The 27,087-nt window shown below is 34.7% G+C and overlaps 1 protein-coding gene and 2 pseudogenes across 1 annotated transcript; 1 reads left to right on the top strand and 2 right to left on the bottom strand.

Moving 5' to 3' along the window:
• Window positions 1–5,076: 5,076 nt before the first annotated feature.
• On the bottom strand, window positions 5,077–6,758 carry LOC105773289 (disease resistance protein RFL1-like; annotated as a pseudogene).
• Window positions 6,759–9,033: 2,275 nt separating this feature from the next.
• LOC128041784 (probable disease resistance protein At4g14610) lies at window positions 9,034–11,779 on the bottom strand (annotated as a pseudogene).
• A 7,948-nt stretch (window positions 11,780–19,727) lies between these two features.
• On the top strand, window positions 19,728–20,712 carry LOC105773290 (uncharacterized). The gene is made up of 2 exons (XM_052632110.1): window positions 19,728–19,881; window positions 20,051–20,712. The coding sequence occupies exons 1-2, from the start codon at window positions 19,728–19,730 to the stop codon at window positions 20,710–20,712; spliced, it is 816 nt and encodes a 271-aa protein (XP_052488070.1).
• The last annotated feature ends 6,375 nt before the right edge of the window (window positions 20,713–27,087 follow it).

Raw genomic sequence — 27,087 nt, 5'->3', positions numbered from 1 at the left:
GTCGGGTCCCACATCGAAATAAGTTAAAGCTCAGGAATCTTTCTAGAGAAAACATGTTGTGTATCGTTATCGTTAGTATATTCAAACATTGCAAACCTTTCAACTGTTGAGCATTGGCCTGCAATGCAACAAACTACCAGCATCGAGATACTTTCATGTCTGTTTGAAGATTGAATCAGAAGCAACTTTCTTTTGTTTAAATTTTGTATTTTTGTGATGTTAACAAGTTGGCATGTAGCTTGATATCTAAAGCTAGTACTTTTAGATTTGAAATTGATGGATGTAACAGCTGAAATTTTCAGCTTTTCTTTTGTATTATTTTAGTTGGCAACTTGCCAAATTCGGTAGGAGCAGTTACATGTTTAGGTAACTGACTTGTTATTATTTTTTTGTAACTCCTTTATATTTTGAAATGAAAATGAAAGCATGATGACTTTCTCATTCGATTACTTGTTTTGTTCTTGGTTTTTCATTTTTGCTTGTTGTTTTGTGCTTATGTTCATAGTTGCTGCTGCCATTGTTCTAACAAATGGTATCAGAGCCTCTTGTCTTTGAGGACTTCTATTGTTTAAGTTTTTTTTTGTTTCAAAATAAACTCAAAAATCGTGTTTGTCAAACCAGTTTCAGCAACATGAGCTTTGCACCCCCTCCACCACCAGTTTTTGCTGGAGAAAACTACCACATTTGGGTAGTTAAAATGAAAACTTACCTCCAAGCACTAGATCTGTGGAGCACAGTTGAAAATGATGTCGAGCCACCACCATTGAGAGCAAATCCAACCATTGCTCAGATAAGGCAGCATGGTGAGGAGCGAGCCAAGAAGTATAAAGCCATGGCCTGCCTACAGAATGGAGTGTCTGATGTGATTTTTACTCGGATCATGGCTTGTGACTCACCCAAACAAGCTCGGGACAGGCTGAAAGAGGAGTTCATGGGATCAGACAAGACTAGGCAGCAACAAGTCATCAACCTTAGAAGGGAATTTGAAAATATTAAGATGAAGGAGTCAGAAACTATCAAGCAATATTCTGATAGGATTATGGCTACTGTCAATAATATCAGACTCCTTGGAGAAGATTTCAGTGACAGCAGGGTTGTTGAGAAGGTTATTACCACCTTACCTGAAAGGTTTGAGTAAAAAATCTCCTCATTGGAGGACTCGAGAGATCTCACAACCATTTCTTTGTCTGAGTTGGTTAACTTACTCTATGCACTTGAGCAGAGAAGAGCAAGTAGGCAGGAGGAGAGTCCTGAAGGTGCTTTTCAAGCAAAGGTCAAAGAAGGCTCTAGCTCAAGTCAAAAAGCTAAGAAGCCTTGGTTTGAAAAGAGGGAAAGATCAAAGAAAGATGCTGGTAGAAGGAGGTTTCCACCATGCATTCACTGCAAGAAGACTAATCATTTGGAGAAGTATTGCTGGAATAGACTAGACATCCAATGCAAGAGTTACAAGCAGTATGGTCACCATGAAAAGATTTGTAGAAATCAAGAAAAGGCACAAACTCTGCCAGTACAAGCCAAGACTGCTGATGATCTTCAAGCTCATGAGGAGTATGTCTTTACTGCCTCATGTTTTACAACTACAAGTAAAGTCAAATGTAGTTGGCTTGTAGACAGTAGCTGCTCACATCACATGGCATCATACGAGAGCCTGTTCAAGGACCTTGACAGGAGTTTTGTTTCAAAGGTCAGGATAGGCAATGGGAATCTGATTGAAGCTAAAGGCAGAGGTGATGTTGTGATCAACACTGGTTCAGGTAACAAGGTTATTTCAGATGTGCTCTATGTACCTGAAATAGATCAAAATCTACTTAGTGTAGGTCAGCTGGTTAAGAAAGGCTACTCTCTAGTTTTCAAGAATGATTCTTGTGTTATTAATGATATTCTTGGTAGAGAAGTTGTTTCAGCACCCATGGAAGATAGGTGTTTCATGCTGGATGTGAGCCAACTTGAGAGAAAAGCCTATACAAGTTCAGTTGACAATATTGGTCTGTGGCATAGAAGATTTGGCCATGTCAATTTCAGGTCACTCAATTTGTTGCACAAGATGAGTTTGACAAAGGACATGATTAAGGTTGATGCAAATGAGTCTGTTTGTGAAGTGTGCCAGCTTGGTAAGCAGGCCAGGTTGCCTTTTCCAATAAACCAAGCATGGAGGGCTCGAGAAAGACTTGAGTTGGTGCACTCAGATGTCTGTGGACCAATGAAGACCCCTTTACTGAATGGTAGTAAGTATTTTATATTGTTTATTGATGATCTGACCAGATTTTGCTAGGTTTATTTCATGAAACAGAAGTCAGAAGTGTTTGAAGTTTTTGGAAGTTCAAGGCATTGGCAGAAAATCAAACAGGCTACAGGATTAAGGCCCTGAGGATAGACAATGGTTCTGAATACTTGTCTGAAAGATTTCAGAAGCTATGTGAGCAGGCTAGGATTCATCATCAGTTAACCACAATGTACACTCCTCAACAAAATGGAGTGTGTGAGAGGAAGAACAGAATAGTGATGAACATGACCAGGTGTTTGTTGTTTCAAAGCAAGCTTCCAAGCATTTTTTTGGGTTGAAGGTGTCAACCCCTCAATGTACCTGCTCAATAGGCTGCCAACACATGCTGTGAAGGATAAAACTCCTTTTGAAGCATGGTATGATCTTAAACCAACTGTTTCCCATTTAAAAGTGTTTGGTTGCATGTGTTTTGTACTTGTCCCTGCAGAAAGAAGTACCAAGCTTGAGAAGAGGTCAGTTCCAGGCATATTTGTTGGTTACAGTAGCAGCAAGAAGGGCTACAGAGTATTTGATCCCTCAACCAAGAAGATTTTGGTAAGCAGGGATGCCAAATTCGATGAAGGAAGGTTTTGGAGTCTAGATGGCTCTAACACAAGTTAGTTTGAAGAAGAGCAAATTGACAGCAATCTGGAATTGGCAGAAAATGAAGTCAGTAATGACAATGTTGGTGATGCTCCTGTGAGAGGGACCATGTCTATTGCTGATATCTACCAAAGATGCAATGTGGCCATTGTTGAGCCTTCAAGCTATAAAGAAACTGCAAGAAACAATAGCTGGAAGAAGGCCATGGAGACTGAGATTGACATGGTCCACAAAAATGACACTTGGGACTTGGTGGACAGACCTGACCAGAAGAAGGTCATAGGTGTCAAGTGGGTTTTCAGGGCCAAATTCAATGCTGATGGCTCTTTGAACAAACACAAGGCAAGGCTTGTGGTGAAAGGGTATAGCCAACAGTTTGGGATTGACTTTGAAGAGACATTTGCTCCAGTAGCAAGGCTAGATACCATAAAGCTTCTGTTTGCTTTCGCAGCACAGAAGCAGTGGAGAGTCCATCAACTTGATGTCAAGTCAGCTTTCCTGAATGGTTTTTTTAAAGAAGAAATTTATGTTGAACAGCCTAATGGATTTAAAGTCCAAGGAAAGGAGGACAATGTTTACAAGCTGAAGAAGGCACTCTATGGACTAAAATAGGCTCCTCGAGCCTGGCATGACAAGATAGATGCTTACCTGTCTAGGCTCAATTTCGAGAAAAGTTTGAGTGAGCCAACTTTGTTTATAAAGAAGTCCAAATATGAGACTTTGTTGATTGTCTCAATATATGTGGATGATCTATTAGTGACTGGAAGCAGGGTCGATTTGATTCAGGAGTTCAAGAAGAATATGCAAGACATGTTTGACATGATAGACTTGGGAATCATGACTTACTTCCTTGGTATGGAAGTAGACCAGTCTAATCAAGGCATTTTTAACAGCCAACATGCATTTGCCTTGAAAATTCTCACTAAGTTTCATATGGAAAACAGCAAACCAGTGAGCACACCATTAGCTGTGGGAGAGAAACTAAGCAGCTTTGGAAATGAAGAAAAGGTAGATGAAAAGGAGTATAGAAGCCTGATTGGTTGTTTACTTTACTTGACAGCAACCAGACCTGACCTTATGCATTCAGTTAGTCTACTGTCTAGATTCATGCACAGCTATAATACAACTCATTTGAAAGCAGCAAAGAGAATACTCAAGTATGTCAAAGGTACTTTGAAGTTTGGTGTAATGTTTAAGAAAAGAAGTGAGCTGAAATTAGCTGGCTACTCAGATAGTGACTGGGGTGGATCTGTTGATGATATGAGAAGTACTTCAGGCTACTTCTTTACACTTGGTTTGGGAGTTTTCAGTTGGAGCTCAAAGAAGCAACAAACTGTTGCTCAGTCTACTGCTGAAGCTGAATACATAGCAGCAGCTGCAGTAGTGAATCAAGCCACTTGGCTTAGGAAGTTGCTATGTGATTTGAATGAAGAACAGCTTGAGCCTACTGAAATTATGGTGGATAACCAGTCAGCAGTTGCCATTTCCAAAAATCCTGTTTTTCATGGCAAAACCAAACAGTTTAAGCTCAAGTTTTACTTTGTTTGAGAAGTTGTTCAATCCAAAGAAGTGTGTCTTATACATTGCAGCTCACAAGACCAATTGGCTGACATTTTGACAAAGCCTCTTTGCACAATCAGGTTTGAATTTCTAAGAGATTCGATTGGTGTTTGTTGCCTACAGTCTAAGGAGGAGTGTTGAGCATTGGCCTGCAATGCAACAAACTAGCAGCATCGAGAGTAGCAGCAGTAATACTTACATGTCTGTTTGAAGACTGAACCAGAAGCAACTTTCTTTTGTTTAAATTTTGTATTTTTGTGATGTTAACAAGTTGGCATGTAGCTTGATATCTAATGCTAGTACTTTTAGATTTGAAATTGATGGATGTAACAGCTGAATTTTTCAACTTTTCTTTTGTATTATTTTAGTTGGCAACTTGCCAAATTTGGTAGGAGCAATTACATGTTTAGGTAACTAACCTGTTATTATTTTTTTGTAACTCCTTTATATTTTGAAATGAAAATGAAAGCATGATGACTTTCTCATTCGGTTACTTGTTTTGTTCTTGGTTTTTCATTTTTGCTTGCTGTTTTGTGCTTATGTTCATAGTTGCTGCTGCCATTGTTCTAACATCAACTCATCTATAAGCTTTTCATTACCCCTATTCAAGACATTGTCTTCATTATGATAAAGTTGAATTCCCAGCAACCACATTCTGAATATTTGCAACTTGGAATAACTAGATATCAAATGTTGTGGGATTTTAATGAGATTGTACATACAACTCAAGTCCAACATTTTTAGTTTTGTCAACGATTTCAACTATTGGCAACTCTGATATACCATCCCTGATCATGTCCAACCAATTTTGGCTAAGAAACAAGGTTCGAAGATTAGGGCATTTGGGTGTTCCTTTGAGAACTTCAATCTTATTTTTCATCACTGACATTCTTTTTACACTTTCCCATGCTTTAACATCTTGTTCTTCAAATAATTGAGCCCTTGCTTTTACAAAAAACTTGTTCTCTATTGCTTCGAACTCGCGTGTAATCCATAAAGCCATGTCCCGGATCACATCATGCATCTTCACACAATCTTTTCCATCTATTACACCACCATTTTCCAATAAACAAGCATTCCGAAGATAGCTGATAATGTCGTTACCTTGCATTTGAGCTTCATTAATTCTATCAAATTCATTCAATAGCCCTTCACAAAACCAATACTCCACTAATCTCTTTCTCGGATTACAATAATCTTCAGGATATAGACAACAATATAAGAGGCAACATTTCATTGTGGCATTAGGCAAATTATCATAACTGAATTTTAAAAGCGGAAATACCTCATTTTCCATTTTTGGCAATGCACATCGCTTCAACATCTCAATTGCATATTTCCATTCCCCAACTGTTGTCTCGCAAGCCATGGCACGACCGATTGTAATTAGTGCAAGAGGCAGCCCACCACACCTTTCCGCTACTTGTTTAGCTAGCTTTTGAATATTTGGATGGCTATTGACAGTTTCAATATTTGGATGGCTATTGAGAGTTTCATTTCCAACATTGTCTTGGAACAATTCCCAAGCCTTCTCCGTATCTAGGCACTCCGCTTTGATTTTCTTTCGAGCTCCCATTTCGCCGCATACCTCCAAAGATCGAGTAGTAAAAATAAGTTTGGAACCATTATCTTAGCTTGGTTTTGGAATCCCAACTCGGCTCAAATCCACTCTCTCCCATAAATCATCCAATAATACAACAAATTTCTTGTTGCACAACACACTATAGATATCTGTAGCTTTCTGGTCAACACTTTTATTCTTCCAGGAATCATTAGAAAATCCAATGTTTTCACCGATGCTATCTTGAATCTTTCCAACATTGTAATCTTTAGACACCAACACCCAAATTACGACATGAAAACTATTCGGTGTGGTACTGAACTTCTTGTTGATTTGGGTCAAGAGTGTTGTTTTGCCAACGCCCTCCAAGCCATAGATGCCAATGATCCCCATCACATCTTTGTCCACGATGCAGCTCCATACCTGTTCAATTGAGGATTCTAGAGCAATTGGTGGCTCTTCAGGTCTTACCACAACTGAAGCTGTAGGTTGATTCTCCGCTACTTTCTCAAAAGCTCCTTTACTCATGTGATTATTTATTTCTTGAAGCATTTTGGCCACCTTTTTACCAAATTTGTGGCTAGACAAGCATTTCTTGGAAGCACAGCCGCATAGACACAAGTTCTGTAATTCTTGAGGGCCATCTTCAATAAACTTTTCTGCCTCTGTTATCATAGTTTCAGCTTTTGAAAGCCATAGCTGAACTTGCTCAAATGGCTTAAATAGTTGCTTGTTGGGATTTTGGCAGCAACAAAACAAGAAAAAGAGCTTGAATTTGCTAAAAGATAGAAAAGAAACCGAAGCAAAGGAACACAAAGAGAATTTGAACTGAAAGATGACTGAAAAATTAATGCTACTTTCTTAAGATTGCAAAACATATACATGTGATACAAGCTTATTGGACAGTTACCTAATGACTTAACTGCTCCCACTAATACAAGACTAAAACAATGCTTAAATTACACACAAAAGGAAGCTGACTTATCAGCTATTACATCAAGTGTAAATCAACTACTAATCCTACTAACTTTGATAACAAGTTACAAAGAAACTAAGACTAGTTACATAGGAACGAAATGAACAAAATGAACTAAAGAAGCTGTTGCACTCGGTTCAGCACCAAAGCTGGTCTGCATGCTGTCTGCTGCTGGTCTCCTGTTGCATTGCAGGCCAATGCTCAACATTGCTGTTCAGCCACATCAACCTGTCTTCGCACGTCGTTCCTTTGTGCCCTCAGTTCTTGAAGAGCAGCAGATAAAAGTTGGAAGAGTTTGTTTAAGCTTACACACGTAATTAGCATGGCCGACAATGGAATCCCATCCACGATTGAGGAAATTCTCTAAACCAATTTGTATTGAGCAGCAATTGCCCATGATTCTTCTTCTGGTAATAAAACAGAGGTAACAAATATTGTGAATAGATGAAAAGTGAATAATTTGAATATTTTTAGGAACAGCTACATATTATTAAAAACATATGTATATATCATTGTTGCCAATAGACTACAAATAAACTTACATAATAGGGAAAATTCAAAGATGATGAACAATGCGAAGTGCGAGGCCTGCACACCATTTTGTCTTCTTTTTTTTTTTAAATAATTTTAACGAATATATTACATTTTACTTCTAGAAATGTACGTTGTTTGTAGGCTAGTCTCTAACAGAATAAAAGACAGTGCCGGAGGTACATACCATGGAGAATTTACTAAACATATTCATCAGCTGTTAAAATTTAGTGTGTGGCACTCGTTCATTGAGGAAAATATCTTTTAGGATCCTAATCTAGATACCGGCAGTAGGGCCATGTTTGCGTTTAAATGTGAAAATCAACTCAACTCGATTACTAAATTAAACCTATTTGGTGAGGGATATGTAACTAGTATATAAATTTACTCCTGCACTTGTAAATGTAAAGATAATAAGATTGTATAATTCCGGTATTGCTACTACTGCCTATGAACACTATGTGCAGCGGCTCCATCATTCCGGTGTTCCCGGTGCAGTGAGACCTTGTGGCAATTAAACGGCACAGCAGCATCGTTGAGCATATATAAAACTCATAATCTGGCTCTCCCTTGTCAGCACAGGTAAGTTAACTGATTTTTGTCCGATTCTCTGGATATGCTTCTAGTCTTTGTTCACCGTACTAGCCTTAAGCGATGAACGATTAGCTTGTAACATATACGGAGATGTTTTCATCAAGTCGATTGCTACCATATGCATTCGCACAGTGTTGAATATTATTTATACCATTGATTTATGTTGGGGTTTAGTAGCAGTTTATCCGGATGAAGTATGAAGCTCTGTCTGAAGCTAGAGCAACAAAGCAATAAATCCGGATGAAGAATGAAAGAAGATTGAGCTTTAAAGACTTGAGACTTGCAGGAGAATCAACCAACAAAAACAGAAGCAAAAACAAAAATTGAAGAAGAAATGAATTTTACTTCCTTGTCCATTTCATTCAGCAAAAGTAACATATATGTGATACAAGGCAGCCACCTAATGTGTAACTGCTCCCATTAATGCTTGACTAAAGCTTAGCTAAAATTACACACAAAATATAGCTGACATACTAGCTATTACATCAAACATAAATCAACAATAACTCCTACTAACTTGAAGTACAAATTGCAAAAGAACTAAATCAAGTTACAAATGAACAAAATAAACAAAATGCTGCTGCTCCTCTGGTTCAACTTGGATGCTGGTCTGCATACTGGTTTCCTGTTGGATTGCAGGCCAAAGTTTAACAATTTAAAATCTAAAAAGAAAAAAGAAAGAACTTTGTTTGTTTTTGGACGTGTTTAGAGAAGAAGAATGCTTTCGACACTAGTTATTTATATAGTGTATAGATTGTTGTTGAGATATATCTCTATTAATTTAAATCTAAATTTGCGAAATTTGTGCAGTCTTTGTAAACTATTATATATATATATAATAAACAAATGGAAAAGGCGTTACAAAAAAACTAGTATTGGGATCATAAGTCATACCATTGAAGAAACATAATGGAATTACAAAAAAGAAAAAGAAAAGTAGCAATGTATTTTACAATTTGAAACCTTAGTAGACTGAAATAAACATGATCCATCCACTCTGGAAACGGAAGGATAGAGAAACATTAATGGAAGCAGCAAATTGAAAACAGAAAAAGGAAAAAACAATGATAAAACATAGCAACTCTCTCCATGGAACCAAACATCACATAACAGTGAAGCACTGGTTCAAGATTTTGTGCATTTCAGAAAGAAACAGGTCTGAAAGAGGGGAAAAAGACATCTCGAGTAGTTTCATTCTCCCGTTCTACTGTTTCCCACCAATAACTCTCTCCCCAAATGGTGATCTGATTCCCTTTTGCACTGTCAGAGTTGAGAGGAAGCTTCTTCAGTTCTGGGCATGTATCTATAAAAATATTGTTTAGACATGGGAAGGGTAGTGCATCCCGATATATGCTCTTCAATATTTGTAGTTCTGCTAAATGAAGTGATTCCAACTTGAGAAATGGTTGAGAGTATGGAATTCCAACCACATCTGCAACTTCACTCAATATTTCTTCCATTTTTCTACACTTATTTGTCCAAAGAAACCTTAGATTTGGAACAAGAACCAGCCAGGTCGCGTCCTTCAATTCATTACAACGACCAATTGTAACTTGGCTCAATGCGAGAAAGGGACTTGGAGGAACCTCGATATGCAGCTTTTCCATTTTCATCTCCATGATTGCACAATCACAAAAGAATATTTCCTCTAAACGCTCCATATTTGCTAAACATAAAACATTAAACACATCTGACTCACTAAAATGTCTCAACTCTAATGTTTCCGTGTGTTGGGGTTTTGTTTATGAAACAAAGAAGAAACCGAAGCAAAGAACAAAATGCAAGGAGAAATTGAACAAGAACTTGACTGAAAAATTACTTGATCACTTCATTAAGTTGATGAATATATATGTGCATTACAAATTTCAGAGTCAGTCACCTAATGGCTTAACTGCTCCCACTAATACGTGACTAAAACAAAGCTAAATTTACATACAAAAGAAGCTGACATATCAGCCATTACATCAAATGTAAATCAACAACTAAACCTACTAACTTTAAGGACAAATTACAAGGAAAATATGGCTAGTTTCATAGGAACAAAATGGACAAAAGAAACTGCTGCACTTGCTTCAGCTCCAATGCTGGTCTGCTGCTTCTGCTGCTGGTTTCCTGTTGCATTGCAGGCCAAAGTTCATCACGGTGCAAGCTCGAAAATCTTTCTAGGACAGAGACACTTTCTATTGGTTGCAACTTGGAAAAACAAGATATCAGATGTCGTGCAATTCTTCTGAGATCTTCCATGTAACTCAACTCCAACATTTTCAGTTTTTTCAAGGCTTTCAGAATTATTGACAACTCTCTTATACCCGTATAGGACAGATCAAGACATTCTAGTGAAATCAAATCTGAAATTCCCAAAGGCAATGTTCGTAAACCTCTATTTTCTGACAAGTTTAGAACAGTTAGATAACGTGCATACTGGAAGTAGTTATATCTGATCGCCTCCAACTTGTTTTTACTAAGAAACAGAGTTCGAAGGTTATGGCAGTAACAAGGTGGTTCTCTGAGAATCTCAATCTGATTTTTCATTACTGACATTCTTTTTACATGTTCCCATGCCTTAACATTTGGTTCTTCAAATAATTGACACCCTCCTTTTACGAAAAAGAAATTCCCTTTCTGCTTTAAGCTCGCATGTTATCCATAAAGCCATGTCACGGATCACATCATGCATTTTCACAAGGAAGATTATCAAAACTGAATTTTAAAAGTGAAAATACCTCATTTTTCATTTTCGTTAATGAAGATCGCTTCAACTTTTCAATTGCATATTTCCATTCCACAGGTGTTGTCTTACAAGCCATGGCACAACCCATTGTAATTACTGCAAGAGGCAGCCCACCACACCTTTCGGCTACTTGTTTAGCAAGTTCCCAAATATCTGGATGGCTGTTGAGGTTTTCATCTCCAACCTTGTCTTGAAACAGTTTCCAAGCCTCTTCTGGTTTTATTTTCTGGTTTTAGTTTCCATTTCGCCACATACCTCCAAAGACCTAGAAGTGAAAATAAGTTTGGAACCATTTTCTTGGCTTGGTTTGGGTATCCCAACTTGGTTCAAATCCACCCTCTCCCATAAATCATCCAATAATACAACAAACTTCTTGTAGCACAACACTCTATATATATATCTGTAGCTTTCTGGTCAACACTTTTATTCTTCATGGGTCGTCTGAAAACCCAAGATTTCCACCAATCCTCTCTTGAACCTTTCCAACATCGTAATCTTTAGACACCACTGCCCAAATTATAACATTGAAACCATTCGGTGTGGTGCTGAACTTGTTGTTGATTTGGGTCAAGAGTGTTGTCTTGCCAACGCCCCCCAAGCCATAGATGCCAATGATCCCCATCACATCTTTGTCCACGATGCAGCTCCATACCTGTTCGATTGAGGATTCTAGAGCAATTGGCCGCTCTTCAGGTCTTACCACAACTGAAGGTATGGGCGGATTCTCCACTACTTTCTCAAAAGCTCCTTTACTGATGTGATCATTTATTTCTTGAAGCATTTTGTTGAACTTTGGCCTGCAATGCAACAGGAGACCAGCAGCAGACCAGCATTGGAGCTAAACCAAGTGCAGCAGATTCATTTTGTTCATTTTGTTTCTATGTAACTAGCCTTAGTTTCTTTGTAATTTGTCTTCAAAGTTAGTAGGATTAGTTGTTGATTTACATTTGATGTAATGACTTGTATAAAACTTGTATAAAACTTGTATAAAACATCTTCAAAGTTGGTAGGGTTAGTTGTTCAGTTTTTTTCTATGTAACTAGCCTTAGTTTCTTTGTAATTTCTCTTTGGTTTCTTTGTAATTTCTCTTTAAAGTTAGTAGGATTAGTTGTTGATTTACATTTGATGTAATGACTTGTATAAAACTTGTATAAAACATCTTCAAAGTTGGTAGGGTTAGTTGTTCAGTTTTTTCTATGTAACTAGCCTTAGTTTCTTTGTAATTTCTCCTTGGTTTCTTTGTAATTTCTGTTTAAAGTTAGTAGGATTAGTTGTTGATTTACATTTGATCTAATAACTTGTATAAAACAAAGCTAAACTTGTATCACATATATATTTATAATCTTAATGAAATGTTCAAGTAATTTTTTCAGTCATCTTCCTGTTGAAATTTCCTTTGCATTTGTTCTTTGCTTTAAAGCTCTTTTGTTTTTTTGTTAAAAACATCAACAAATGGTAATTAGAGCCTGTCAGGGCCTCTGTTGTTGGAAGTTTTTTTTTTGTGAGGAAATCTTAAAGAGAAAGAAACTAAAGCTGTCGTTTTTTGTTGCTGCAAAATGAGTTTCACACCACCACCTATGTTTGCTGGTGAGAACTACCACATTTGGGCAGTGAAGATGAAAACTTACTTGCAAGCACATGACCTATGGAATGTGGTCGAGAATGACACTGAACCAGCTCCATTGAGGTCTAGTCCCACCATTGCTCAAATCAGACAGCATAGTGAAGAGTGTACCAAGAAGCACAAGGCAATGGCATGCTTGCAAAATGGTGTATCTGATGTGATTTTCACTCGGATAATGGCTTGTGAAACACCAAAGCAAGCATGGGAGAAGCTGAAGGAAGAGTTTATGGGATCAGACAAGACAAGGCGGCTGCAACTGATCAACCTCAGAAGAGATTTTGAGAACTTGAAGATGAGGGAGTCTGAAACAATCAAACAGTATTCTAATAGGATAATGGCCATAGTCAACAATATTAGGCTCCTCGAAGATGATTTTAGTGAGAGCAGAGTTGTTGAGAAGGTCATCACAACTCTCCCAGAGAAATTTGAGCCAAAGATCTCCTCATTGGAGGACTCAAGAGACTTATCAACCATTTCATTGTCTGAGTTGATAAACTCTCTATATGCACTCGAGCAAAGAAGGACCACCAGGCTAGAGGAGCATCTAGAAGGAGCTTTCCAAGCAGGAGCCAAAGAAAGCTCAAGTTCGAGCTACAAATGGAAGAAACCATGGCTTAATAAAAGGGAGAAGCCAAAGAGGGATGCAGGAAAGAAGAAATTTCTACCATGCTGCTATTATATTTTTGGTTAAGTGCATGCAGCTTGTAAACATGCTTCAACACGTATACTTGCTGTAATAGCAAGGTTGTTTAGTTACTTTGTTAAACTACTTAGTTGAAAATGAACTAATTAAATTGGTGTTCTTTTGATGTTTTTAGGTGCAGCTTGTGAGCAAGTTAAGTTTTACTTGTTTCAAAGTATGATTAGTGGTAGTAGGTAGTATTTGGTGATGTATTTGGCTATAAATATATTATTTTTTCTAGTTGAATGAATGAGCAAAATGAGCTATCAGCTATAAGCTCCCTTGGGGGTTTTTTACAAAATTATTATAAAAAAAATAAAAAATAACCAAAATGTTATCCTTTTTTTTTATTTATCAAAATATTATAATTTTTTTTTATTTACCAAAATATACCAAAAAAAAAAAACCAAAAACTTGAAAAAAAATATACCGGCAGTAGGGCCATGTATCCGTTTAACTGTGAAAATCAACTCAACTCGATTACCAAATTAAACCTATTTCGTTAGGGATATGTAGCTAGTATATAATTTTACTCCTGCACGTGTAAATGTAAAGATAATAAGATAGTATAATTCCAGTATTGCTACTACTGCCTATGAACACTATATGCAGCGGCTCCATCATTCCTGTGTTCCCGGTGCAGTGAGACCTTGTGGCAATGAAACGGCATAGCAGCATCGTTGAGTATATATAGAACTCATAATCTGGCTCTCCCTTCACAGGTAAGTTAACTCATAATCTGCTTCTAGTCTTTGTTCACCGTACTTGCCTTAAGCGATGAACGATTAGCTCGAAACATATATGAATATGTTTTCATCATGTCGATTGCTACCGTATGCATTTGCACGGTGTTGAAGATTAATCTTCAAGGATTGCTTGCATATAAATGGTTAAAATTTCGTATTGACAGGTATTGCTACTACTGCCTATGAACACGATGTGCGGTAGCTCCATCGTTCCGGTGTTCCCGGTGCGGTGAGCCTGTTGTGGCAATGCAACAGCATGGCGGCATCCTCTACTTTTATTTCCTACATCATCGAAGTTGCTAGAAAGTTTAGTATCAAATCTCTCTTCACTTATATGTTGTAAACCAATGTTTTTGTAAACAGATTAGTGGTGACATCAATTAAGCCACTGATTGCCTGTTCGATTGGTTGCTCTAATTTGATTAAATAAATTATTATAAATCAGATTTAATTTATATATTTTTAGCCTAATTCATTCGATCGGAACTAGTTTACGAACCAACTGATTTAACCTCTTTCTTTAGACCGATATACCAACCGATTAATCCAAGCCAATTCCAACTAACTTCTTGTAAAAGTAATAACCAACCTTGATGTCTAGCGAAAATGCAAACCATGAAACTGCCCACTAACAAATTAAAAAAGCAGCAAAATATGATAGTTGATAAAATTACAGACACAAAATGATATTTTGGGTGTTACCAATAATTTGATTTTCTTGGAATTTAACCATAGCATTAGCAATGTATAAAGAATTTTTTTTATTTTTTGCTAGTGTGTTCTGTTTTTTAGAGTTTATATTCAATGTATAAAATCATATCATATCAATTTAATTTAATTTGCTAAATTGATTAAAACTATAAATTGTATTATTTATATTAATATACTATATTTGATATTAAATAAATATTAGATTACTTAATAATTAACAAAAATTGGTTTTATGTTAAAAGGAATAAATTTTAAATTTATACATATGTAATGTGATATTTAAACTTTGATTTAAAGTAATTATATTACACGAAACTTTAATTTTGGTTCAATTATATACATAAATTTTTTATTTTTATTTAATAGTACACATTTAAAAATAAATATATTAAATTAAACATTTTTGTTTATATATAATATGTAAATGTAAAATAGCGTTATATCGATAATACTGATGCGTCGGGATTAACTAAAAATTTGACTGAGGCAAGTGCACTTATCAGTTAATAGTATAGTTACGATGAGTAAAGATATCATTCCCATGAAAACTAAAAAAATACTAGGAATTATCGTCTTTCTGTTATTTAACCAAAGAATTTGAGTGATGGATTAAAAACTAAAATTAACTAAATTAATTAACTAATGAACATGACAAAGAACAAAACATGCAAGCAATCGAATGACAATCAAGAAGCGAAACAATAATCAGGAAAGAATTCACCTAGATTTCATCTGTCACTATCAATCTAAATTACGCAATTTATTTACTTAGTATCTTGATCCGTAGAAATCCCTAAATTTTGCTAATATCTCTTTCGAGAATAAGAGCAACTGACTCTAGGTTGATTAATTAAAATTTCTTTCTAATTAAAATCTCTATTCTTGCATTAACTCATGTTATGGATTTTCTTATTAGATTTGACTCTAATCTAGTAGATTTATGTTGTCCTATGTCTAGGATTGTATGCAACTCCATTCAATTACGCAAGATCTACTATTAAACAAGGTCTATTCAACTTTCGATTTAAGCACATCAAACATGGATTAATAATCTAGAAATATTAAATTAAGAATTAAGCACACATAATTGAGAATAAGAAATTAAGTATTTATTATGTAAAATAAAAATTAAATCATAGAGTCTACCATAGGTCCATCTCCATTAGGTATATAGAAAATTAGTTCATGCTTGAAAAAAATCCAAAATATAGTAAAATAGTAAGAAATAAAGAAACTCATGACAATATACTAAGAAATCAATTGAGAATATTCAATCTTGACGGAAATCTACTTCAGAATCGACTTCAATGATGTTTCTCGAGTTGTTTTCTTGAGTATTCTATAACGACTCTCTCTTATCTTTTTATTTTTGTCATATATATGTCTTAGAATATTCGAAAAATCGTGATTTTCCACAATTCAGAGTTTAAATCCACGAAATCAACACGGTCTACCACATGGTCGTGTGGTAGCCCATGTGGAATGAGTCAACCTGTGTGGCTCCTGTAGCTTGTTCCGATTCGGTTTTCACTCTTTTTGCTCCAAAATGCTCTCTTAAGCAAAAAAACATGAATTGAAAGAATTAGGAGCATAAAATTCACAATTAACATCGAATAATTATCCAAAAACACAGTAAGAATGAAGTTAAAACATGTTACTTTTAGCACTTATTGAACACTTTTAGTGATTTTTGAAAATTGAATCAAATTGCACATCAATAAAGCCCATATATCACATTACACATTAAAACAAATTGAGTTTAAATTTTTATTAATTGAATTCAAATAACTTACAAACAAGCAATTGACAATAAGCAACATCCATATACATGTCAAGATTACAGGTTCACACACTTATCTTAAAGTTGTTAGCCAAGGGCATTGTCTATTGATTAACTCCGGGTGATGGGGCCTCTTGCAATCATCTAAAATTGTTGAAGATCTCAATTTTTTTATAAGTCTAAGATGGAATTTGCTAATTTTCAACAAAAAGGAATGAAAAACATTTGGTTCTTCAATTTAGAGTTTAGGTTCAAAGCTTTAAAACTTTGTGAATTGATTCCATGAGCCATTCATCATAAGTTGAAGATTTAATGGGTGTGTCTGGGACCATTTGAAACCTTGTTAGACTAAAATGAAATATTTGATCATGACCAACTCAAGTGCTAATGTATTACATTATCCTTTAGGAAAAATGGAATATTGATTGCAAAACAGAAATAGAAGCAGCTAATTAAAATAAATGATTACAAGACTTGAAAGAAGGGAGAAAAGCATCTCGAGTGGCTTTATTTTCCCATTCTAATCTTGCCCACCAATATTCCCTTCCTTCAATGGTGAGTAGATTCCATTTTGCACTATCTGAATTGAGAGGAGGCTTCCTCAATTCTCCGCAGTAACTTATAAAAATATGTTTCAAACATGGGAAGGTAAGGCATCCCAATATATGCTCTTCAATTTTGATAGACAAATTAGGTGAAGTGATTCAAGTTTCAGAAATGGTTTAGGGTATGGAATTCCAAGCACACCTACAACTTCACCAAGTTTTCCTTCACTCAATATTTCTTCCATTTTTGCACACTCAAATATAGAAAGGATACTTAAATTTGGAGCAAGAATCAGCCGAGTCACGTCTCTCAATTTGTTACCTCCTGCAATTGTAACTTTGCTCAATGTGTGAAAGCATGAAGTATATTTTAGTACTTGAAGAAATCCAGGTATGAAGTATTTCCATTTTTATCTCCTCCATGCTTCCACCAAAGTCGAAGCGTAGAGTCTCTAGACGCTCTAACTTTTCTAAGCATAAAACATTAAACACTTTTGATTCTTTGAAATTACAAAGTAGCAGTTCTCAGGTCTCACATTGAAACAAGTTAAAGCTCAAGAATCTTTCTAGAGAAAACATGTTGTGTATCGTTATCGTTAGTATATTCAAACATTGCAAACCTTTCAACTCCTCTATAAGTTTTTCATTACCCCTATTCAAAACATTGTCTTCATTAGGATAAAGTTGAATTCCCGGCAACCACATTTTGAATATTTGCAACTTGGAAAAACTAGATATCAAATGTTGTGGGAGTTTTCTGAGATTGCGCATATAACTCAAGTCCAACATTTTTAATTTTGTCAATGCTTTCAACTCTAATGGCAACTCTTCTATACCAGTCCAAGATAGATCAAACCATTCTAGTGAAACCAATTGTGAAATTCCCTCAGGCAGCGCTAGTAACCCAGTGTTTCTTGACAAATCCAATACAATTAGACGAGGTATAAATTGGAAGAAACCATTGCTGATCATTTGCAACTCATTTTGGCTAAGGAACAAGGTTCGAAGGTTAGGGCATTTGGGTGTTTGTTTGAGAACTGCAATCTTATTTTTCATTAGTGATATTCTTTTTCCACTTTCCCATGCCTTAACATCTGGTTCTTTAAATAATTGACCCCCCGCTTTTACAAAAAAATTACTCTCTGTTGCTTCGAACTCGCGTGTAATCCATAAAGCCATGTCATGGATCACATCATGCATCTTCACACTATCTTCTCCATCTATTACACCACAATTTTCCAATAAACAAATCAAAAGAGAGCTAATAATGTCGTTACGTTGCATTTGAGCTTCACTGATTCTATCAAATTCATTCAATGGCCCTTCACAAAACCAATACTCCATTAATCTCTTTCTGGGAATACAATAATCTTCGGGATATAGACAACAATATAGGAAGCAACATTTCATTGTGGCATTAGGCAAATTATCATAACTGAATTTTAAAAGCAGAAATACCTCATTTTCCATTTTTGACAATGCACATCACTTCAACATCCAAGAAAATAGTTTCTCTTCATCACCCTCATTTCTTCAAGATAGTTCAACAAAAACTACTCTCTCTCCATTTTGATTTCACAAATTGATTTTTACAAGAACTAATCAGTTTCTTGTTTTTCTCTAATTTATAGATTTGAAATATGATCACACTAAAGGGTGTTATTTTATTTGAGTCCTTAGTATAAAATTGTTACTAATTACTAAACAACTTCATAACTATTTCAGAACAATGCTGAATGGAATACACTCTGAATCCCTACAAAATTTTAATGATGCCTACTCCGATATTGTAGTTAGGACTCAATTTACTAAATTATGTTACACCCATGATATGAATGAAAATTTTCGAAGAGTGGTGGTCACTAGTGAGTGTATTTGGGTTGAAGAGACCCTAAATTTTTGATGAATCGGATGAATAAAGAGTTGGAATAGTAGTTTTTGGAAACATTTTTGAAGATCAAGGAAGAAGGGGATGATGGTAGGCAGGTCGGTAAATGAAAATGGTTAGTAACAGTAGTGCCCTTTTTGCAAATTTTTTACTTTTCAATGCTGTAAATGAAGAAGTTGTGAAAGTTGGGTGACCAACTTTGAATTTTCGCTTCTTCTTTTTATCTTGTTAATTTGGTAAGTTGAAGAAATGAGAAAACTTGTCGGAAAGAGAGCAAAGCGTGTTTGCCCTTTTAATTGGGATGCCCAATAAGATACGAGCACTAATTCCAGTAGAATTTAAGCATATTATAAAACTAATACAAAAGCGGGGCTGTAGTAAAGGTATCGGAAAAGAATCTTTTGTGGATTTTCTAATGGGAAACTCTCTCCTTTGTTTAATCAATTATTATATTAATTAAAACATTTATTCACACACACACACACAAGGAAGCTTCCATTATCAAGTGGGAAATTTATATAACAAAAATGTTAATATAAAAACTAAAAAGTGAGGCTTTAGTGAGTTAAATTTAAATCTTATATTTATGTATTCTTTTAGAATTTATATAAAAAAGATAAAAACACTGTTATAATATCATATTTCTCACGAAATGGTATTTTGATGAAACGATAAAGCTGGTATAGTCAATAGTGAGTTGAATCATTAGACAAGTGCAATAGTCAGTTACACGTGGCCATAACACAATTCTCCCTTTAAATAATAGTATGTGGAAAAGTCAAAATGTGGAGACCCGTTACTAGTTTATTATGGAAAGGAATCGGAACCCAGCTTCCTATAATCTTCCCATCTCATCTCCCCCCTTCTTAAATATCCCCCCCTGTCCAACTCAAAATCCATTGAAAGAAGTAACTGTAGAAAAACAGAAGAGCATGGATAGAGGGCAAGAAGAGATGCAATTTCTAGGGTTCTTTGGCATATTCAAGGAATCCTACAAAATCATCTCATCATGGAGAAAGCTCTTCACTAATATCACTTTAGCTTTCATCCTTCCTCTATCCTTCATTTTACCTTGTTCACGTGCAAGTTTCAAGTCTATTCTCAAGCAAATTACAACTTGATCGTATTCGATCAGACGCTGCCGAATTCGAGAATTCATCTAACCTTATCTCCCATGAAGCCCTTTACTTTTTGCTTTTCAACTTTGTCTACTTCACTTTGTTTTTCATCTTTTCGCTTCTTTCAACTGCTGCAGTTGTTTACACCATCGCCTGCATACATGCAGCCCGGGAACTCACGTTCAAGACAATCATAAGCGTTGTTCCCAAGGTCTGGAAGAGGCTGCTTGTTACTTTCTTGAGTATTTTTTTTGTCATTTTTCTCTATCTCGTTGTAGCTGCCCTTGTCTTGATTATTTGGGCAGTTTCAGTGGGACAAATGCACGTTATGGGTGTTGCAGTGTTAGCCGTTTTAGTGGTTTTGTTCACCTCGGGGCTCTTCTATTTGGCCACAATCTGGCACTTGGCCACCACTGTATCTGTTTTAGAAGAGACATATGGGTTTGCAGCCATGGTGAAGAGCAAAAACCTCATCAAAGGAAAGCTAGGGTTGGCGATAGCCGTGTTTTTTATCCTGCAACCGGCGATGGGGTTAAACCATATGGCATTCAAGAGGCTGGTTGTGGAAGGAACCGACATGGGCATGGCTAACAGGGTTGTGTATGCAATCATTTGTTTCTTGTTGCTTTCCACGGGGATTCTCTTCCAATTAGTCATCCAGACAGTGGTTTACTTTGTCTGCAAATCGTACCACCACGAAAACATCGACAAATCTGCCTTGTCGGATCACCTGGAAGTTTATATGCTGGGAGACTATGCTCCTTTGAAGGCTAAGGATGTTCAACTTTTTCGTGTTTGATTGACTTTCATTGTAACATAATGTTGTAATTGTCTTGTCTGTGATCGATAAATGTTTCTATTACCTCATTTGTGAACCTAATAATCTTTTACAATAAATTTTCATTGGTTGAGTGATGAAGAGAAACTATTTTCTTGGATTTTTGGCCTGACGAGGGGATGACACAACAATATCAACATTCTTTTGCGATAACAATAACAAACAATTAATTAAATAGCAGGCCTCGAATAAGAACAATAGTACTTCTACTCAATAAATCAATAATTTACAGCATACAGAATATTTGTTGTGTGAGCAGCAGATCAAAGAAAATAATTTTGGGAAGAATATATTTTTACTCATAATTTAGGGAACAAATAGCCTCTTTAAATAGGCTATACAATTAACGTAACAAGCAAAACTAACTCCTAAAATAATGGAAGGTTTAACAACTTATTCAAAACAACTACTGCCTGTAGACCAGGACTATTGAAAAAGTCTAACAATATTGTCTGTATGTGTTAAACTAGAATATTATTCTATAAAAAGGTATGGAACCTCCCAATCAAGTTACAACATTATGAATCACTTGCTAGTCTGTGTTAAAATTAGAAAAAATAATAATAATAAACCTTTACTTTCTTTATTTGTAATTTTTTTATATAATACTTAGATCTATTGTAAGTCTTCTTCAACCTTTAAATAAGAAGATAAATATGTTTCACCACGCTTGAACTCACATCAAAAAATTATGTTAATATCAAAATTAATCTATACTATTTTTAAAACTCTAGCTGAATTGGTGTTACGGGTTAAAATGGGGACTAGCTCAAATGAGGGCAGTGATTCAAGTTTCAGAAATGGTTAAGGTTATGGAATTCCAAGCACACTACAACTTCACCAAGTTTTCCTTCACTCAATATTTCTTCCATTTTTGCACACTCAAATATAGAAAGGGTTCTTAAATTTGGAGCAAGAATCAGCCAAGTCATGTCTCTCAATTTGTTACCTCCTGCAATTGTAACTTTGCTCAATGTGTGAATGCATGATGTATGTTTAATACTTGAAGAAACCCAAGTATGAAACTTTTCCATTTTTATCTCCTCCATGCTTCCACCAAAGTCGAAGCGGAGAGTCTCTAGACTCTCCAACTTTTCTAAGCATAAAACATTAAACACTTTTGATTCTTTAAAATTACAAAGTAGCCCACATTGTAACAAGTTAAAGCTCAGGAATCTTTCTAGAGAAAATATGTTGTGTATCATTATCGTTAGTATATTCAAACATCGCAAATCTTGCAACTCCTCTATAAGTTTCTCATTACCCCTATTCAAAGCATTTTTTTCATTAGGATAAAGTTGAATTCCAGGCAACCACAATCTGAATACCTACAACTTGGAAAAACTAGATATCAAATGTTGTGGGATTTTTCTGAGATTGCGCATATAACTCAAGTCCAACATTGGTGGGTGTCGATTCGACCAATATAATCCTACGCCTAATTTGTAAATTTAAGCAGTATAGGGAGTAGGGTCGATCTCTCAGAGACTGAGTTTACTGCAAATTGTTACTCTCTTGACCAGATTTATGTCGGGGCAGTTGTCGTACCCAAGAGGTTCGGGAGGATAAAATTTGAAACCTGAAATAAATAAATGAAATGCGTAAAAAGTAAAAGCTAAAGACAAAATAATAAAAACAGTTAAATAAATTTGAAGGAAAATTAATTAAACTTAGCCCAGCTTCAGACACTGGTATTTCTTCGTCTTTGAATCGATCCTTGAAATTAGATTAACTCCTCTTTTCCAATAAGCTAGTTATAGCTACCAAGGATGCCTCAGACACCAACTCTTCCTTGTGTAAATTAGTTATGGAACGTCCAATAACTAACCCTTACCGATCGAACAACCAATGAAACGTTCGTGATTTAGAACTCCGGTAGCTTTGCGTTCTAGAAGAGCCTAGCTCGAACTAATGCCCTCAATCCGCGTGGGACATGTAACACCCCTAACCCGTATACGTTGCCGTATTAGGATTACAAGGCATTACCGAACAAACACAGCCAATCAAGAAATATAATCAAGCTATCAATCATACTAATTATCATTTATACAAATAGACCTATGCCATAGTCGAATCATTTAAATCAATCACATTGAACATTCAACCTAGAATATATATAAAACTAAATTTAAACCTAATGATCAAGCCATTTTTAACTAAACCAAATTAAGTATAAGAAATAGACCATTAAAACATATTCTTTAATACCAAATTCAAAACCAAAAGAGACAAGCCATTTTCGCATGGCTCATATTTACATATAAAAAATAATTTAAACATATTAACTAGACTATACATGCCATAGGTTCGAGTTCAAAATATACAAAATACCAAGAACGGTCGATAGTGTGATAGACTGTTGACGATCCCGAACTCGTAACGCGTCTCCAAAATCTATAAACAAATAAACAAAAACAATCAAAGTAAGCTTCTAAAACTCAGAAGTTTATAGCATATCCAAAATACATATTAACGATCACTTGTATTATCATTATATACATAAAATTAAGTTATATACATCATCATTAATTGCATATATATATATATATTCCAAATATACTTATCGGCCACACTTGCGAATGCACACATATATGTATATATACTTTAGTTCACATATGCCAACGCATAGATATATATATATACTTACTGACACAAAGATTCGAGCTTTTAAATGCTCTTCAAAAACATAGCAAGATGTTCATATATTAATCCAATATAAATAACCAAATCATATACATATATATATTCAATGTATACAATCACTTAATTAAAAGCAGATTCAACGGCACATAGACTGCTAGACTTATAGCTTGATTCAGATCACCCAAGACGTAGCTCGCTAGGTTTATAACCCGATTCAAATCACCGGCACGTAGCCTGCTAGGTTTATAACCCGATTCAAATCACCGGCACGTAGCCTGCTAGGTTTATAACCCGATTCAAATCACCGGCACATAGCCTGCTAGGCGCTTAGCCTGAAAATCTCAATTTCACAGATACAAGGATGATTTCTCGATATTTCTTAATAGCAACATACATTCATAACATTTATATATAATTCACAATCTCAACTCTATCTCAAGAAAATTGGTAGTCCATGTTTGAATCATGCAAGCATTTAAAATTTATACTTTTAATTCAATGCAAATCTTAAACCTATATATATATATATACAATCAACCATGTATATCAATATATAATTCCATACCTAATTTCAATACATATACTTTTAAATTTTAGCTCATCAAATATATAATAGATGTACATTTATATTTATATATATATATAACACTCATACTTAAAATTCATTATAAGAACATATACATATATGTAAGCATGCTTATTCAAATATAGCATATATATATAAATTATAATTCACATGTACATATCTATTTAAAACTTCTCTTACAATTATGGGTTACATAACTTCAAATAAATCCAAGAGTTTATACATATATATGCCTACATATATATATATATATATATATTCGCACCATATATATATATATATATATATTATACAATTCTTTAATTAAAATCAAGAATTTATACCTATGCAATATTCATACTTTAACTAATTTCAATAACTTTTATATATATATATATATATATATTCTAGCATTATATATATACATATATATATACATGCTTATTCGAATATCAACTATACTCTTATACATTTCTTACCTTTATTTCAACCCATAAATCTATACAAGATTATACTTTTATATTCGAACATTCTATATATATATAAATATCATCCATACTTCAAAATTTACTCAATCAATATACTTTTAATTATAGCTCAACTCCAAATACAATTAGTATACATGAATAAATATTAACATAATAAATTTTAATTGCTAATAGACTTACTTTGATATCACGGACACGATCGACTATTCGATTACTTTCGCTTTTCCCCGATCCAAATTCGCTTTTCTTCGTTTCTTGATCTAAACATAATCAAATTTAACCTTTTATTCATCAAAACATTCAATTAAGTTCAAAATACATAAATGGAAAATTACCATTTTCCCTAACATTTTGCACTTTTGCAATTTAGTCCTTTTGCACAAAACACAAAATACACAAAATTTGCCTATACCACACAAGAGCCGAATATTCATGGTTCTCATACAAGTCCACACATTGCATTTATTTCATATTTTAGTCCTTCAAAATTTATTTTCACAATTTAACTCTAATTACTCAAATTCACTAAAAATTTAAAGACAAAACATGTTAATCTAACACATATATTTCATATTTCATCAACTAACATGACAAAACTCAAACATCCATCAATGGCACATTTCAAAATCATCAACAATTTTGCGAAATTAATACATGGGTTTTGAAGTATTCAAAGCAACGATCTCAAAAACGTAAAAATTATCAAAAACCGAAACAATTTCATACCTTAATCAAGTTAGTAAAGTGCCGAAACCCTAAATGCCATGGATGTTTTCTTTCTTTGCAACATTCGGCCAACAAAAGAGATGATAATGGCTTGTTTTATGTTTTGTTTTATTATACTATACATTATTTATTAATTTACTTATTTAACCTTTAATAATTAATAAACAAAACATATATAATAAGGTTATATTAGTCCTTTGCCACCCACTATCTATGTTTTAGTCTAATTGCATCATTAATCCCCCATTTTAAAAAGACAACAACAATTAGGTACTTTTAGATTTAACCCCTAAATTTTTATTTTAAGCGATTTAATCCTTTTATTTAATCGGACACTCAAATGACAAAATTAAAACACGAAAATTTCACACAATTAAATTCACACATAATAAACACACAAAATAATATTAAAATATTTTTTGACTCGGACTTGTGGTCCCGAAACCACTATGTCCGATTAGAGTCAAAACCGGGTTGTTACAGGACATTTAAATTCGGTTACTACTTCCCTTGACGGAACCAAACAACAATCCCCACTTGACACGCCAATGTGTTCACAGAAAACCAATTAGACAATCGATCCTTTTGAATTTCCAACTGTACGTCTAACCACACTAACTCAAACGACGTCTTTTTTGACTTAGTGATGATTTGAATTTGTGAGTTGACAAAATCATACTCTTAATCCGGAGAAATAATAAGTACTGGAATTTAGGAGTTAAATTACTCGGGTTCGTAACTCACGGGTCTTGATGAAGCTAACACCGACCTAAAGCTAAAATGGGTTTTAGTTAACTAAGGTTTGGGGCATAATGGAGTTAGATAAATTAAATAAGGTTAAAATGGGTAAAAAGAATGGGTGGCGTGTTTAAGTATGGGGGCTGAAATTTTGGTAGTGTATTAGAGTGGGATGGTTTAGCTACTGGAAATGAAAAATAAAATTGTAAATGGTTTAAGTTGGTGACAAACTAGAAATTAATAAATTGAAAGAAAAAAACCCAAAAATAACAAATAGCTTCGTGAGAAGGAAGGAGGAATTGTATTCCAAAGATGAAAACTTGATTAGGAACTTGATAAAAAAACACTTGATGAAAGACTTGATGAATGAATGAACATAGTAGCCCCTATTTATACTAGTGGCTTTGCTAAATTAAGAGCCACTAGCCATCGAAAATCAAGGAAAAATATTCCATCATATAAAAAAATCCCTACATAATCTCCCACTAGGTCAACATAGAATTTCAGCTAATTAAATCTTGGAAAAATTCTGCTTTGGCCCGCCTTGTTTGCTCCTTTCTTCAGTCTAGCCCAATTGTTATCTTTTTCTTCTATTTAGCCTCAAATTGCATCCCTGCACAAAATTCAATATAAAGTTGAAAAATTAGTGGTGCACTCTCATAAATTAACCAATTTAATTACACAAAATATGTAATTTTAGCATTTAATCAAATCCCCGTACTTAATTAGTTCATGATAGTCCTCGAGCATTTTGTATGTATCTGTAAAAGGAAAAATTTCCTCCCTAATAGGATTTGACCCCCATGGTTTGCACAATTCAACAATTTAGTCCTTACATATTAACATCTCAAATAGTCTAGCCTAAGAAATAAGTAAATATATTTCAGAATTTATTAGAGCTTGATAGACCTACCTTTCATTTATTTATAATAATAATAATAATAATAATAAATTTTTTTGTGTACTTAGGACATCTTCGAATTTTTTTTACGTGAGACATGATGACAACCCAAGCACCATGTTCCGATTACTTGATTCGGATGTCTCTAAGTGGGTTATTTTGCCCTACTCGTGATAGCTTGTTAGTGGAGTGAGTGCAAAGAAATTAGACAGTCACACGAAACTTTTTACGCGAGATGTAATGACAGCCCAAGCACCACATTTCGGTTACTCGGT

The sequence above is a fragment of the Gossypium raimondii genome, chromosome 6 (genome assembly GCF_025698545.1).
Source record: "Gossypium raimondii isolate GPD5lz chromosome 6, ASM2569854v1, whole genome shotgun sequence".
In the NCBI taxonomy this organism is placed as follows: Eukaryota; Viridiplantae; Streptophyta; class Magnoliopsida; order Malvales; family Malvaceae; genus Gossypium; species Gossypium raimondii.
Note: the sequence above shows the minus strand (reverse complement) of the source record. Positions and strands in the feature narration are given on the sequence as shown.

Bases quoted from the DNA above. Each gene is read 5' to 3' on its own strand.
- LOC105773290 (XM_052632110.1), top strand. From the start codon at position 19,728: ATGGATAGAGGGCAAGAAGAGATGCAATTTCTAGGGTTCTTTGGCATA. The intron at 19,882-20,050 runs GTTTCAAGTCTA...CAACTGCTGCAG, and splicing joins TTTACCTTGTTCACGTGCAA to TTGTTTACACCATCGCCTGC.